General features: G+C 38.8%; 1 protein-coding gene across 7 annotated transcripts in view; it reads right to left on the minus strand.

The window, feature by feature from the left end:
- Positions 1 to 221: 221 nt before the first annotated feature.
- PPP2R5E (protein phosphatase 2 regulatory subunit B'epsilon) overlaps positions 222 to 16824 on the minus strand; it is a 159441-nt gene continuing 142838 nt past the window's right edge. For 4 of the 7 annotated variants that reach the window (XR_002122668.1, XM_019631473.1, XM_019631472.1 and 1 more), the window contains 4 exons: positions 14907 to 15026; positions 10733 to 10860; positions 8592 to 8693; positions 222 to 4277 (listed from right to left, as the gene is read on the minus strand). Coding sequence is in view for 6 of the 7 variants with exons in the window: in XM_019631473.1 (XP_019487018.1) it covers positions 4178 to 4277; positions 8592 to 8693; positions 10733 to 10860; positions 14907 to 15026 (450 nt within the window). In the remaining variant the exon portion in view is untranslated. Of the gene's footprint in view, positions 4278 to 5963; positions 6314 to 8587; positions 8694 to 10732; positions 10861 to 14906; positions 15027 to 16824 lie in introns of those variants that run through there. The other 3 variants (XM_019631474.1, XM_019631475.1, XM_019631476.1) reach the window with 3 other exon arrangements.

The raw sequence follows: 16824 nt of genomic DNA on the forward strand, positions 1-16824 counted from the left end.
ACACACACACACACACAAACTAAATTTAAAACCAAAATCATGAACCACAGCATTTCTAACAGGATAAATAAACTTTTGCTGCCCTCTCCTGCTAAAACAATGAAATACTAAAATACCAAAAGATCCACGTGTATGAAGCTAAAGCAAAATCCTCAGACCAAAAGCAATGGACATTTCATTCTCATATATTTGAATCAAAAATCAGACAACAACCAGAAAAATGTATTGGTAATATTTATATTTGAAAGTTCCCCACTGATACATGAGGTTTGGATTACAACTTATTTACAATAAGTGATTTCTAAAAAAGTAAAGAAAGGGAAGGGAGGGAGGGAGGAAGGCAGGGCGGGAGGGAAGAAAAGGAAACCTATATTCATAGACATCATAATATGGGATGTTTATTTCCAAGAGAGATACTACTGCTGCCATCGTGCACAAGAAGCAGCACAAATGAACATTCCACTAGATCAAAATTTGCTCAACTTTCTCTCAAGATGCACAATTCCTTTAGATTTTCAAAATTAGATACCGAGAAATATAAAATGCATTGCCAATATACCTACTACAAAAATCCTTTGTGGCTCATTCCTTAACTCCACTCAGAGAAGCAGCTGAGCCAGAATATAAAAATAAAAATATTGATGTGCAAAGAAAACATCACCGATCATGTCTGGTGCCACCTTTTTGCTGTAGATGGCTGTCACTTTGTGGTAACATTGGTAATAGCATCAAAAGAGAGGATCTTTTCATTTCCTGGGCCAGGTCAGTGCATCCAAATTAAAGGGAAAAAGCAAAACAGAGGGGAAAAAAAACAAAACTCTGAACACTTAAAAATGCCAATAACATCCATTCATCTTCCCTTTCCCACCCCACCCCCAACCCACAAAAAAATAAAAAAGCTTTTAAAGCTCTAAATATACTTTTTTTTTTCTTTCCATAGTGTGATTTGAGCCTAGGGCTACACATGTAAGTATAGCAGGTGCAATTACAAGCGATTCCTGGCTCTGCACCCTGGACTGTCCCACGCATAGGAGGAGGTACAAAATAAATTAAACCCTTCCAGTTAGGCAAGCAAGCCCAAGGTGAAGGAGCATAACCCTGCTTGTGAGTATCCAGCGGCATCGAGGGTATTATTTATTTCTTACTTTTTTAAATTTTTTTATTGTATTTTATAAAAAAAAGTCAGATGTTAGGGAGAGCAAACTATAATAAAATTTCAAAGGACAAAAACGGAACACTGAAGGGAAACAAATGGGGACACTTGCACAATGAGAAAAGGAATGCATGCTTGATTCAAAGGATGAGATGGGTCAATTCACTCACATGGTTTTTCTAGGCCCACAGCCTAAGGCCTCAGCATCACTCTAAACCACAGGGTTTTTGTTTTTTTTTCTTCCAAAGACACTCTGAATCCTATCCCTAAAACCAATATGGTAGGGATAAGTTTGGAGTGATCATCACTCACTAACTACAATATTTGCTATTTAAAAAATAGATTTATATATAGTTCTGGAAATTATGAAGCAAACAAAATAAAACACAAAGATGCATTTGTCACAATGAACTCAAGTTGCAGCAACAGCAGAAATGTGGGAAAGGACAGCGAGGGCTGCTGCAAATGCAGCAAGTACGTCCTTAAATATGTCACATAGTGCAACAGTCAGATTACCTCAGTTACTGTGCGTCACAGGACACAACATGACAAATGTCACATTGTCACTTTCCATTAAAAAAGATAGTGTTTCTTCTCAGAAGTCGCCCTATGAACTTTAGACATATAGCTATAATTGCTTCTTTCAATGTCTAAAATTTGGCTTTATTCTCCTCAGTTTGGAATGATCAACATACAAAGTTAACATCAAGGGTATCTGGGTAGTTCTCACCTTAACTCTGAGGACAGGGTAAGGTGCACAAAAGGAGCCTGGTCTTTCTCATTTCAAGTGACTGCATTCCATTCTAACGGGCAGAGATATTTCACCAACCTGTGATTTTAATGTCCTCTATCTGAAAAGGTGAATTAATGGCTATATTGTCAAAACTTAATGTAATGCAGAGTCAAAACTAACGGGCTAAAATCGTAGATGATTTGTTACAAATTTATTTTTTATCTTTAGTATTTGAACTGCACCTTTGCTCCAGCACTTTTAAAGGAAGTTGTTTCATCGTTGGCAGCCTCTGCCAATTTTACAGTGAATCCCCATGAATGAATGGTCTGTGTTTTAAAAAGATCTAGGAATTCCATTAAACCATGTTGTGTTTGGTGTTGTATATGACTCTTTTACTGCTGTTTCTTTTCAGAATTAACAATGCCAAGTTTTGTTTCTTTTTTACAAAGTTATTGAGATGACAATGTCCATAATTAGCTGACTTTTATGCACAAACTGTGACCTGATAATCCTGAAACACTTAATAGGGGAGAAAGGTCAGCGGCTTTTTTCCCCCCCTTGTTCTTGGAAACAATACAACTGCATAGTCTACTTTATATTTAAGTGGAAGGAAGAAAATATACAAGCCCATATTGATATTATTACTACTAAGAGCAACAACAGTTCATATGTTCAGGTTTGCTACTATCACGATTCAATACATGAACACACTCAGCTCTATGCCATGAATACTGCTGGCGGTGATGGTTTAGGATTATCAACTCACTGCTGCCATGTCCATAACAAACAAAAGCATCCTGGAAATAAACCCCCAAACACATATCTTTCAGTACATAATAATGCAACCACATTAGGTAAGTACATACTGTACACAACTTTTATCAGTACTTTTATCTCCCCAAAATGTAAGAGTCCTCTTTTAAATACAAAGCAGAGAGCCAATAGGATAGGATATATCTATAATACAGCCCTAGATTTTGTTTTGTGTTGTTTTTTTTTTTCTTAAACAATTTGGTCACAATGCACCTTTGATATAAAAGCATTTTTAAACTTTATTATTAATACTCAGGACATTAGGAATTTCCAGATTTTTTTTTCAGTAGCATTTGTAGAACCACTTTTGGTAACAAATACAGTAGTCAGGAATACGCATCCAGTTCAGAATGCGTAGTAATGTTTATCCTGAATCCTTTCCGGCTAAAAGCAGGGCTGGCGCTGTGATGAGATATAGAACGAGAATCTACAAAAAACACTGTAACATGTTTGTTTTTTTCCAGAGGCTACATCCTCTTTTGCTGGAATACTTTATAAATACATATTAAAAAGTAAGGCAACAACTCCAAACAGGCCAAGCTGTTTGCTCAACTCTATTCCCAATTAGATTCGCAATCCTGGCGATCAATTTCATGGTTGTACTGTTTAGTGTTTGTCTTTCTGATTTCAAAATGGTCCAAAAGGATGTTTTGTGACATTTCTGAAACATCTCTGGTGTGTGTGTTCAATGATGTACGCAACTAATACTGGTCAGGTACTGAAGCCCATGATGCCCAGTGCCTGTTCTCCAAGGATTCAAGACAGTGATTTGGATTCACCATAAATGCAGCATGAATCCAAACTTCCCTTCCCTACTATGTTTATCACCTCTTCTCTTTTACTCCTAATTTTAAAACTAAAGGAGTCCCAGGACTCCCTGGTTACTGGAGGGATGTTTACTCCAGTCAACAAAACTTTTATCAGGGACCTTTGTAATTCATGGCCCCGTTCCATGTGGACATTCAACTCATAAACATGTGCAAAAGGAAAAGATGTCAAATTACAGTCAAGTTACCCAGAGGAAGATGTTATACAAACTTATATGGAAATGACAGTCTTTTTTTTCTTCCTTTACTATAAATACATTTAACAGCTTAGCAGAAAGACAAGCTAAATTTAAGATTGTTCACATTTGAAAATTGTTTCATACTCTCTGCTAATGATAAATAAGGAATTTCCGATTAATGGAATTTTAATCAACAGATCTTTGAAGACTGCTCTTTTTTTTTTTTTCAAGAGGGTTAGAACAATGATTATGTTTGCAAAGTTCTGAGAAGTCCATCTACCGTCCAAACTTTGGATTGAAGTCCTTATTTTTTTTTCCTTTACTTAGAGACAGGTATATACAGTGCTGTTGTAATAATGAAACAAATGTGAAATCTACTGTAAAGTTGCACAATACAGAAAACTGTTGCTCCATCGTCTACTACATAAATGTGTGACTCCACAGGTTAGTAATGCTGTTGTCATTATTTTTGTTAAGTTGGAATTATCCCATCACGTCGAAGACCTCTCTTCAATTCTAGATCCTCCAGTTTTTTCCACAATTCTTCACGCTCCTTTTCTTTCTTTTTCTCACTGGGGAAGAAACAGAATATACGATAAACAACTGAGAAGGTTTAAAGAGGATCATTCATCAGCAACTGATCCTCTGACATACTTTCCCCCATGTATGCTTTATAGGGTCTTTGAAGTTTGGCATTAAGCTTGTAGGTGTTTTTACTTTTTGATTTTTCTCTCCTGCTTTTATTTTGGACATTTAGACACAAAGTACTATTAATGAACAGAATAGGAGATGACAAAAATATTTTAAGATTTTACATTAACATTCCTTTATACTTAATATTAGAAAATTAGCTCCAAAATTATTGAGAAACAAAAATGAGGATCATTTATATGTATCTGTTATCCTAAAACCAAGGGAACATAAGTGATTTTTACTTGGGATCTAGTTAAAATCTAATTTTCTCTTTATTTCCAAATACTTTCTCAAAAGGGATACTAAAAATAATACTGATATAGAAAATGTAGTAAGTCAAGAAAATATACTTCCCCTTTATGGATATCTATTTTTCCTACACTATGTATATTTAAACTCTTTAGCAGTATCTTGTCCACACAAGTATTAATAAATCATAAAAATCCAAATTATTAACTTATTTTATATATACAACCAAATTAAACATTCTTTCTTTTGTGATTTCAGTTTTAATGATCCAGGCAGAAATTTGTTGATATCATTATGTAGTAAATTTTTAATGTTCCAACCTTCAAATTTAATTCAATATCAATTTGACTAGTGACTTCCAGGCTGTTGGAAAAATTGGTAAAATTTACCAAAAATCTGGATGGCTAAAATAGGGTTAACAAATTTTATTTTGCCAAGAACATTTTTAGATTACCATATTTTTATAAAAGAAAGAATGTTAGTTTTAACACCAACCAAGTTGGAAGTACACAGTCCAGTAACACATGACTACTGCAAATTAAATAAATTCACACTTACTAAAAATAATTCACTGTACTGTCTCTAGTTTTCTCATGTTTTGATGAACCAGTAAACAACAGATGACATGTGTGTATCCATAAATTCAGATAATTCCTGAAAACAGGGGCTCTGCCACCTTAGGCATGGGGGATATGGTCCGTGTGCTACTTCACCTAGCAGTAATTTAACTTCAGTTATAGTACAATATGTATTCAAGGAAACCTACTTAGGTTAAGTGAAATTTATACATAATTTCAACGCCTCATATTTTTAAAATCATCACCAATTTTTTTTTACAGGTACACTGATGTCTATAGCAACAGAAACTAATCTTCATTTCCTCGGAAAAAAAATCTCTAGAAATACCTAACCAATTTTATATTCTCATTCCACTAGTGTCTTGAAGAAATATTTAATTATATAATATGGTAATTAATATTATCATTTCATAATTAATATTTCAGTAATTAAAGCCTTATTATCACCAGTTTCAGCTATCTCAAACATAATCTGCACAATATGAATTTTAGCGGGCATAATCGTTTTTAAAACAATTACCTATTGGGTAATTTTGACCCTGAAAATTTTTATTTACAGGATACAGATTAGATAATCCTTCAATCATTATGGATTCCAGATTCTTAACTGCAAAAACAAGCTGTGGTAACGTATCACTTTTGGTTTCTCAGTAAAGTTTAAGGATAATATCGGGATGAAATAAATATTATCATAGGACATTGATTTGAGTACACGTAAATCAATTCTATAGATCCTGCTGAATTTCAAAGCATCTGACCTTTTTATTTGGAAGGAGAAGAAATAGATAAGCAAGGGCTTAGGAACTTTATCCAACTAAAAAACAGTTTAAACATATGTTAGGTTCATAGAGCCCTGATTTGCAGTTTGAATTAAGGGCTGACATCATCGAAATACTCATCATCTTATTACTGAAGCAGCATCGAGAGTTGTATGGCAGTCACTGCAATCTGTGCTATGGAGCTTTTCTTCAGATGAATTCTATGCCGAGTTAGCATACGTCTTTTATGCTGACAACTTTATCTTCAAAAATTCTAAATATTTCTGATGTAGTGGTGTCACCCCCATTCTTTCCCACTTTTCTCTCTACCTGTAGGTGGGAATTTAAAAAGTTAGCCACACTGTCAGGCTGGGGATACTGTCAAATTCTCTTCCAATTTCAATTTTACATAGCACTAATGTTGGCATATGGATCTAACAGTGTTACTTATTCCACCCACTGTTTTCAGATTTGTAACACTTAAAAATTTTATCTGAACTGAAACAGTTACTAATTTCTTGCCTTCCAGAAGTGTAATCCTCCATTCGGTTCTTCTCTGATAGTACCAAATAAATCTCTTTACTCTCTTCTCCTATTCCCACATTTATGAAAAAAACCAATGTTTCCATCTATTCATTACAACCTTCTATTGCTCATTGGACAAAATATTATCCTTACTTAGAAATAAAAATTCTTCTCTCATTAAGAAAGTACACTCACTATAAGGTACTTTAATACATCAATCATGAGAATCAAATTTACATTGTCTATTCCTGGTCCCCTGGGTTAATTCTTATTTTTTTAAGGAGTTTGGTCAATTTAGTTTAAATGATAAATGATCACCAAAGTTTTATTACTGAAGTTCAATAAATTTGAATTCATTTCATTTCAATCAATTTTAATATTTTAGAAATAATGGGATTCTACAGTTAATCCTTATTCAACTAGGATAATAATAATGACCTTTTAGTTGCTATAAAAGAACATTATGTATAATGCATTCTTTAATGGTATGTCACAGTATGAAAATGTATCCTTTATCTCCTTTATTTTAAAAACATTTTAATTTAAATTTGAGACAAGGAGGGTTATTATAAATTTAATGATTTTGCAACTGTAAATATAGTGAGTTAAAAGCTCTTTAAATTTCAAGTGTGAACATATCCCATAATTAATATTTATTCCGATATTATAAAGAATCTCAGCCTTCTGTCTACAGTTAACACTTGCCATATTCCATAATTAAGTTGCTTTTTAATATACTATATCCTGGTAATTAAAAAAAAAAAACTGATGATCCTCTGTCCCCGCCACCAAACCTTTCCCCTCATTGCTCTCTTTATCAGTAAAACACAAGTAACACATTCAAAATCAGGCAAAGCAAAGAAGCAAGGGAGCCACAGATAGCTTTGCTCAGGCAGTTCAGCGAGACTCTGGTATGACCACTCACACACACCTCTGGGATCTTCTAAGGTCCGTGGTTTTATGATATACAAAGCTGGCATTTGCTTCTGGATGATCAAAGCCAAACTAGAGGTCCCACTACTAACAAGCTCCAGACTGTCCTCAATCTCTCCAAGTACATCAATGCCACGGTCTGAACATTTGTGTCTCCCCCCACCCCCAAATTCCTGTTGAAATGCTAACCCCCACAGGTGATGGTATTAGCAGCTGGAGCCTTTGGGAGGTGACTAGGTCAGGAGATGGAGCCCTTGTGAATGGCGGAAGTGCTCTCATAAAAGAGATCCCACAAAAATCCCCTGCCCTTTCCATGATGGAAGGACACAGTGAGTGAGAAGGGTCCAGCTATGAACCAGAAAGAGGGCCCTCATCCAACCATGCTGCTGCCATGCTCTTGGACTTCCAGCCTCCAGAGCTGTGAGCAATAAATTTCTGTTGTTGATAAGCATCTATTAAACACCCATATGTGTATTTTGTTATAGCAGCCCAAACGGACTAAGACAACATCTTTTGGAAAGGTGGACATACTGAAAAAGAAATAACAAAATTAAGGAATCGTGTAAATGAAATCAAGAAAGGCTTTACTCAGCCAAAAGCATTTATTGTAGAGTTCAAGTGGTTTTTGTTCCTTCCTGGTCTAAAACATTTCAAGGTTTGTACAATACCAGACTCTTCACCTCCACGTTCTTTTCACCGCCCTTTGAATAGTAATGCATTTGCTGGGTTCTAGAATAGAAGGTAAGTTCTGGGCCAAAGAGCTAAAAAAATGGTGCCTTGTTCCTCCTGCTGCTGGAGTGAAGTACAAGATCAGCCCAAGCCTAGTTCAAATAAGTCCAGGATGGGAGCGAATCCAGGCGGCAAACTACCTGATGGTCCCCTCACGTGGGCCTGAAACACCAGCTAGGTGCCAGGCTCTTAACCCTGAGGCGGAAGAAAAACATCACTGAAGGAAAGGAGGAAAGCAGCCTTTTTCAAAATGACACTCGGTTACCCAGTGGCACACTAATAAAGACAGCTAATGAGCATGCAGAACCGAACAGATAAATAAAACTGTGCTGCTTATGACTTCGAGTACAATCAGGCAACTTCAGCAAAGAGCAAGGAAAAAATTCAATGCACAGCTGACAAAAAAGCTTTAAAAAGTTACCGCTGACGATCTGACTTGTATGTGGCTGTCAGCTCATCAAACATGGTGCTGTTCATTTCCATAAACGCCTTCAACACATTGTAGACTAATGCCACGATCGCCCTGGGAAGCACACAGAAAAGAGAACATGTTGGGTTAGTCTTACATTCAGGATGCTGCGTAAAGAAAGCAAAAGCACAACCTCTGAAAGGGCTCCAGGTAGTGCATACCATCTCCATCCTTTTTTAGCTGGAACTAGTAGAAATTACCTACAGTTCATTTCCATATCAAGAGCTCCATCCTTTACTGGTCAAGGCAAGATATCTTTCTGAGCGGTTGACAGGATTAGAAAAAGTAAAATCTAATTCTGCCCTTCTAATTATTGGTACCCAGAATAGACTTGCCTGTGGGCCCTTGTCAACTTCATTTAATAAAAAGGCAAGTATAAAAATAAAGCAACTTCATCCTAAAAAAGGAGCATCTGTGGTAGGACTAACCTTAGAGACCTGACTCTGCACAGAATTTTATTTTTAAAGTGATAATATACATAGTTCATCAAAATAAAATCTGTTCCCATGGAAACAAATAATATACATATTATTCATATGCAAAGATATACTAAACCCCTGGAAGCTGGGCAGTTTAATAAGAGTTATGTTTCTAGTGTGATTTGCATCAGTCTGTTCATGCCTGCCTAGTTCCCTTGCTGGTAAGGGAACTGGCGAGCTGGAGATGGCTGTTATTAGCGCTGGAACACTGCACAGCTAAAGAGCCAAAATGGCAGTCCATACTTATCAAGCGGGAGAACCAGCTCTGCAGCAATGTGAAGGCTGTCCCAGGATGGGCTTGGTATCTGCAGACTAGAGTCTACAAAGCACTGCCCTTTGCATAAATTCACAACAATACCTCTATTTTGCCACAACAAGCTCCCAACACCTCTGAAAAAAGGCATTGATAAAAGTTAGGCCATATGTTAAATAAACTATGGGTTTGATGTTTCCAGGGTATTTGCTGTGTTGCTTCTTCTCTGTGCCCACTATTAGGAGAACATCAGCTCCCTCCAGTTGAGGGGAATGACCTTCTCAAATACGATGGGCAGTGACAGAGAAGGGCCAAATACAGTATACCAAGCGGTTACGGACACTTGCTAGAGCCACTCTACATTCTCAAGAGACTATGTGCATATGGAGACCTTATTGTTTGCCAGTTCTTTATTTTTATAAGCTTTGTTAATAAAATTTGGCAAAAATGAAAATGTGGTATTTTACAGTTGTATGTAAAACTTTTTTTTTTAATCGTGCCTCGGATAAACCTCATTGGCTACAATACTGCCACTGTGCAAAGCTTGTATGTAAAACTTTTAAACAAACATATCATGAATATACTGAATTATAGCTGCTAACTTTTAATTTTTCCTTCTATTCCAGAGGAGTATGTAAAGCCATTCGAATACAGAATGCTCTTTCATAGGACTAGATTGTTAAAGTTCTCTTTGAAGACTTTAAACTTTTTTCCCCTAGAAATACTATATAATAACTGAGTTGGTTTGAAAGAAATGGATCTCCCTAAAATGCAAATCAATTCAGAACACTTAACCCTTACAGCACTTGAGTATTTCCTTATCATCCACTTGATGAAGGCTCACGTGGGCCCCATTTCCCTTTCTGACCTCACCTTCCAGAACCACCCTAAAACACCTTGTGATTTAACCCTACCAAACTCCTAATTCTCAGAACTTTATACATTTTTGTGCCTTGTTATGTGATGGATAGACCCACACTCTGAAAGGGCTTCCTCCATCCCATCCACCCGCCAAATTCCTTTAAGATTCAATTGGCCACACCAACGATGTCCAAAACCTCTCCTTTCGCTCCAAAGCATCCCCAAAATATCTCTGCTACATTCACAGACAGGTCAGGAAACCCTCAAGTAAACTGCTATGTTAACATAACACACTTAAAACACTGCTTTATAAAGTATCTGTTTACTTGCTGGGTCCTCCCAGCCCGTCAGTGAATTTCTAAAAGGTGGGGATCTTTATCTTGTCACACATCTGCCTTCAGCAACAAGCATAGCATCTGGCACATAGTAAGCACTCAGGACATTTTATTAAGCAAAAGACAAGGAGAGAGGGAAGGAGGGAGAAAACGGTATAAACCTACGGATTCCAATGTTCTTTTGAAATCCTATAAAGACTGGAAAACATGATGGGAAGGATGACATTAGAGTTTTCTTCTATCAAACTCATGATGTATTCATTATTCCAATAATAGAGTGCCCTCTCTGCCACCTTTGAGAAAAGAAAAATAAAATGTTAGGAGAGAGAAAGACAAAGATAAAACAAAACTATAAATCTCCAAACAAAAGTATTTTAAGATGATTTTTATATCAATCAAATGTAAGATTAAATATTAATCATACTTTACATTTCTGTGGATTTAATATCTTCCAGAAAGTTCCAAGGTCCATCAATTTGGGAAGGAACAGTTTTCCTACCTATTTCTATTCTCCTCTCATACCGCCCATTCCATCTGATTCCACCTCTTCCCTGCATAGCTCCCCAGACCCCTTTACCCTACTTCTATACACCACCCTGTTTTCCTTATCACTTTAACTCCCTTCCTGGCTACCTCTTTCATCCACACAGTTCAGATCAAGTACAGGGCCCAGCACATGGATGGCGCTCAGCCAACAGCTGCTGCCCATCCCTGCAGAGCAGTAACCTGGGCTGAGCACCGCTATGGAGGCCCTGGGCCGGCACTGCAGGTGGAATGCACTGTCCTCATCGTCACTGAGGAGAAGGGGCTGTGGACAGATGTGGACACTGAGGTTCAGGGACATTGGTAACCTGGCCCAGGTTACACTGCTAATGAATGGTGAAAGCTAGGATCAAATCTAGTGCCCAGATTCTTTCCAAAGTTCATTTCTGTCACCTTCCTTTGAACTGGTAAGCTAGGAGAAAGTCCCTCAGTTTCTGCTGGACTCAGGGACACTGGCTGTCCTACAGGGCCCAGCACATCTCAGATCCTCTCCTCTGACTACCACACTATCGACTGACTCTCTCAATTCAATGGAACACTTCAAAAAAGAATCTAACAAATCTAAGATAATGATAATTAAAATAAGCCGAAATCTCAAAAAAATCATCTAAAATCTCTAAAAAGGGTAATTATATGGAGAAAGGGGAAAAGAGTGGCTTTTTTCATTCACACAGATTAAGAAATTATGTTTTAAATTAATAAATTAATTTTAATTTAATAAAATGGTACAAGATGTACCCAACAGACTCTGAGAAATTAGAACCTTTCCATTTACATTATTCGTGAGATACGAGACCCTTAAAGTACAAAGAAAACAATTTATCATTATTGAATGTTTACTCTATGCCAGGCACTGTGGTAAGTGTTTCACAGACATATTTACCCTCACCACCAACATAGAGTGGGTACCATTATTCCTATTTGCAAATGAGGAAACTGAGGCTTCAGGTCAGACGGCTAGCAAGTCGCAGACAGACTCCAAAGTCCCCTGCTCTTAATTAACCTCGTTACTCGGTTATCCCTGTGGAACTCACATGCCAGAGGAGAAAGGAGGAATCTATGAGTCTGTCCAATGTAAACTGTGATGAATGCCGTATGAGATATAGAAATAAAGTGCCAGAGGAAAGCGCAGAAAGAACCACCCGGATGTGGGAGAGGAGTGGCAGGATTATAACACAGGAGGCAGCATCGAAGCCGGGCTTGGAAGGATGAAAGGAGGAAGGAGGAAAGGGATTCCGGGCTGAGGGGATTACGGGAACGGAGGGCAGAGGCACCAACATGGGCAATGTGTCTAAAAACCACGCAGCACATGGTATGGTTGAGTCAGGTAGGACACAGGGTTCCGGAAAGGGAGGGGGGAAGGGGAGGAGAGGGAGTGAGGTGGCCCTGAAACTTACAACTGAAAGGAGAAACTTTCAGAGAGACCACAGGAGGATGCTGGTAAAGAAGGAGGGATCTAGGCTTTTCCTACATCCAATTATGAGTCTAAAATTTAACTGCCACTCAATGCTAACAAGTATCCTTATCTCTATATATGTTTATCAATATGCAAATCACAGAAAGTCAATATACAGTAAAGCCCCTTTGAGAGGAAAAGCATTGTTTACGCAAAGTAAAAGTGAACATGTCTGACACTAGCACAGAACCACTACTTCCCTGGGACCCCACTGTCCTACACACGAGCTGGGAGCCTTCTGACTCCCATGCCACACCTGGGCAAGCAGTGATAGGCATCTGGCTACACATCATCAATGTTTGCTGGATGAACCACTAAACTCTTTTGCTCTCAGTTTTACTTCTGTCAAATAAATTACAATTCTTTTTTTTCTTTCTGCTATGGACTGAATTGTGTCATTCCCCTGCTCCCTGCCAATTCATATGCTGGCGCCCTGATCCCCAGGGGGAGTGTATTTGGAGATAGAAGGTAATTAGCTTAAGTGAGATCATAAGGGCGGGATCCTAATGTGACAGGCTGGGTGGCTTTGTAAGAAGAGGAAGAGATCACCTCTCTGCACATGCACCTACCAGGGAAAGGCCATGTGAGGAGACAGTGAGAAGGTGGTCACCTGCAAGACTGAGAGACAGCCCTCACCAGAAGCAGACCATGCTGGCACTGTGAGCTCAGGTTTTCAACCACCAGAACTATGAGAAATAAACTTCTGTTGTTTAAGTCATGCAGTCTGTGGTGTTTTGTTATGGAACCTGCTATGATCTATATATTTGTCACCCTAAAACTCATATGTGGAGACCCTAACCCCCAAAGATGATGGTACTAGAAAGCGGGGTCTTTGGAAGATACTTAAATCACAAGAGTGGAGCTCTCATGCATGGGACCAGTGCCTTTTAAAAGAGGCTCCAGAGAGTCCCTCATCCCTTCCGCCATGTCAGGACACAAGACATGTGTGACCCAGAAAAGGGACCTCACCTGACCATGCTGCCACCTTGCTGCCAGACTTCCAGTCTCCAGAACTGTGAGTACTAAATTTCTGTGGCTTATAAGCCACGCAATCTGTGGCATTTTGTTAGAGTAGCCCAACTAAGACAGCCCCAGCTGACTAAGACACTTTGTCTCCTTTCTGACCTTCTGAACATCATTTAAGCCTCCCTGGTACTACTCGTTTTAAAAGAGATTCCTGCTGCTTGCCCTCCATTACACCAAACATCCTCATGAAAACTGTAAAAGAAGGTAAACAATCCAGATGTCTGAGCAGCACAGGTCATATGCAATATGCAAAACATCTACACAGTATCCTGCGATTTTTTTGTATCTAGACATATGTTACATATCATCTGAATGTAATGGTTTATATAATGGTTTCTACCTTTTTTGGTTTTGTGGTACAAGCACACGATTGTCATGAGGTCACTGACTTGACTAAGGTGTCTTTAGACACCAGCCTGTGTCTCTAACTATGCAGGATAATTACAGAGCAGGGAAAGCCAGCATCAAGTCCGCTGTGTTTGTGGTGTGGTTCTGTGCTGCCAGCTACAGCCTGAGCAGTCTCTTCAAATCGGCAGGCCGTGTGCACAGAGTCAACTCTCCAGTCTGAGACTTGGACCCTTAGTGAGACAGCAGAGAGAAAGCCTAACGTGTCTCACCAGCTCGCCCTCTCCCCTCCTCCTGTGGGGGCTCCTCAGCAAGGCAGCAAGGGCCCCAATGGAGAACAGGGCTGTCGAGGATCCCTTTCCCGGAGTGGCCACAAGGAGGCAGCGTGGTGCCATGGGAAGCCCCGGCTTTCCGCAGCTACGCCTATCACTCCACTCCCTGTTAACCTGGGACCTTGAGCAAATCATTCTCTGGGCCTCATTTTTTTTCCCCCATCTAGAAAATGGAAGGGGGAAAAGGCTCATAGGATAATTTGAAGTGTGGAAATCATATGTAAAGCACTAGCACACCTGAATGTTTGTGTAGAATAGTTGTGTTCTCTTTCTCTCTTAAGCTTTAGTTAGCACTCTCTCTTACACACTACAGGACCCCTGCCAGCCCACCTCACTAGAGACCATTTTACCACTTTGAGCTTCAGTGTTCGCATCCGTAAAGATCACAATGCCCCTCCTGGAAGGTGGTACTGAGAATTGAAGTTACTGAACAGAAAGCACCATCACAGTGGCTGTCGTGTAGCAGTTGCTCAAGATTAAGGTGGTTATTGTTAAAATTATTATCATGTGAGAAAATAGCAAATATATAACAACAGGTAGATAGTATGTCCATTATGTATTTTTCAATGTAAATAAAATTTTACCAAAATAATACCTGTTGCACAGGCCACTCTGGCTCATCCCCTTTATTACTAACCTGAAAATGGGGGCTAGAGACACACTTGGCAATTTGTTTAAACAAAGGTTCTTGAATTTTAACAAATTGTGACGGTTCAATCACATCCAATATTTCTTCCAGCTCCCCAAGGAACATGACCTATAAGGACATGCGAAACACAAAATTTCAGGCACTTCATTAAAAATCCATAGGAACAATGAAGATTAACAAGAGTCAGCACTGTTTTACGAAAAATTTACACATAAAACCAAATATGAACAAATTAGGTATTAACTCATGTTAGAAGATGTTCATTTCACAACGAATTCACCAGAGGGTATTTGTTGAGAGCATGTTTCCTACAGCATTGAAAATATGACTCTATTTACTTGGGAAAAAACATTCTATGTGTTCCATCCATTACACTTAGGCACTGCAGTGGGGCCCCTGCAAAACAGGCTGTCCCAGCGGGGCTCTCCTGTCTATTGCTATCAACACAGCTCTTCTCCTCGTCCGTATTTTTTTAAACAACGGGGGAGTGGCCCTTCGGCATGGATGCCCATCCTGGCACATGCAGACATTTCCAAAATGTTTACAGCCCTTGCTACGTGCTACATTACTCTAGGATACGCTCGTTAACAGAACACACAGAGTCAGAGAGACACCAATGAGGTACCACTTAAACCCTTCAGCACACGCTGACCCAATCTCTACACTTACCTCCCCCCACTCCCCCCCACACGTGTACAACTGCTCATTATAGAGCACAATGCATCTTGTCGCCTCAGCACTACGTGCCTCAAGAAACAGCTTCAGATCACAAAATGGAGTCAAATCAATAGTACCCCATAAATTGTTTTAAATATATTAGAAAACTGATAGAGAAATTAAAGCCAATTACCTATTCAGGCATGAAAAAATAATTACTTTAGAAAAAATTAGGTATGCAATTAAAGTACAAAAAAAAGGACAATGTTTTCATATCTTTAAGATACATCTGGGTAGCAAAGCATAGTTTAATTTTACCTAATAAGTATTAAGAAATTACATGATTTTCTGAAATTGTATAAAATAGTGTTTTGGAGAACTGAAACTGATTTGAGAAGGAGGGTATTTCTGTTGAAAGCAAAATATAATAGACCCTTGCCATTTGTCAAGATACATAAATTCTCCCCAAATGTAAAACTAATAGCTGACCTTGTTTTCTGAACCATTTTCCAAATGGTTTCTAACCTTTCAGAAGAGTGGGTACAGATTTAGTACCTAGGTAGGCTCACCTCCAAGCTAAGAGACTTGCTCCCCCATAAAAACCTCACATGGTACATGACCAGTTAGGTCTCAGCAAAAGTACAAATGATTACAGATCAGAGGTTGCCAGGGCAACTTGTGGATAGTTGAAACTAAAGGTCTGTAATGTATTTTATGATTGTACATAGTAAGATCTCATCTACACTATGCTTTAAAGTGGGTATTTGGGCAAGTTGCTCTAACATCTATCTATAGTGACAGCAAAACCTCCAAACTATGAAGGTGATCACTAGGAGGTGACATCGAGAGAGCTAGACAGCTCGACACATGATTGGGCCTGATCTAACCTGTGGCACTGAGCAGCACTATGACAAAAGTCCAGGGTTCCCCTAGGGCCGGCTGAGTGGCTTAGTTGGTTAAGAGCTCGCTCAAGAACACGAGCTCTGAGCAGCAGGGTCGCTGGTTTGATTCCCAGCCCAAGGTGAGCTGCCGCTGAGCTGCCAACAGGTGGCAGGATGGCTCAGCTAAAAACTAAAGTCCAGGGTTCCCAAATCAGGAAGGCGGGTTCTGGCCTAACCACCTGCATTTAGTGTACTCAGGCAGGCTATCTAACTTCTCTAGGGGCCAATTTCATAACCAGTAAAATAAAAGTATTTACAGTCCTGCCTTACAGAACTAATGAGGATTAGATGAGACAATGCATTTTCTA

This window comes from Hipposideros armiger, unplaced genomic scaffold (genome assembly GCF_001890085.2).
Source record: "Hipposideros armiger isolate ML-2016 unplaced genomic scaffold, ASM189008v1 scaffold_1002, whole genome shotgun sequence".
Taxonomy (NCBI): Eukaryota; Metazoa; Chordata; class Mammalia; order Chiroptera; family Hipposideridae; genus Hipposideros; species Hipposideros armiger.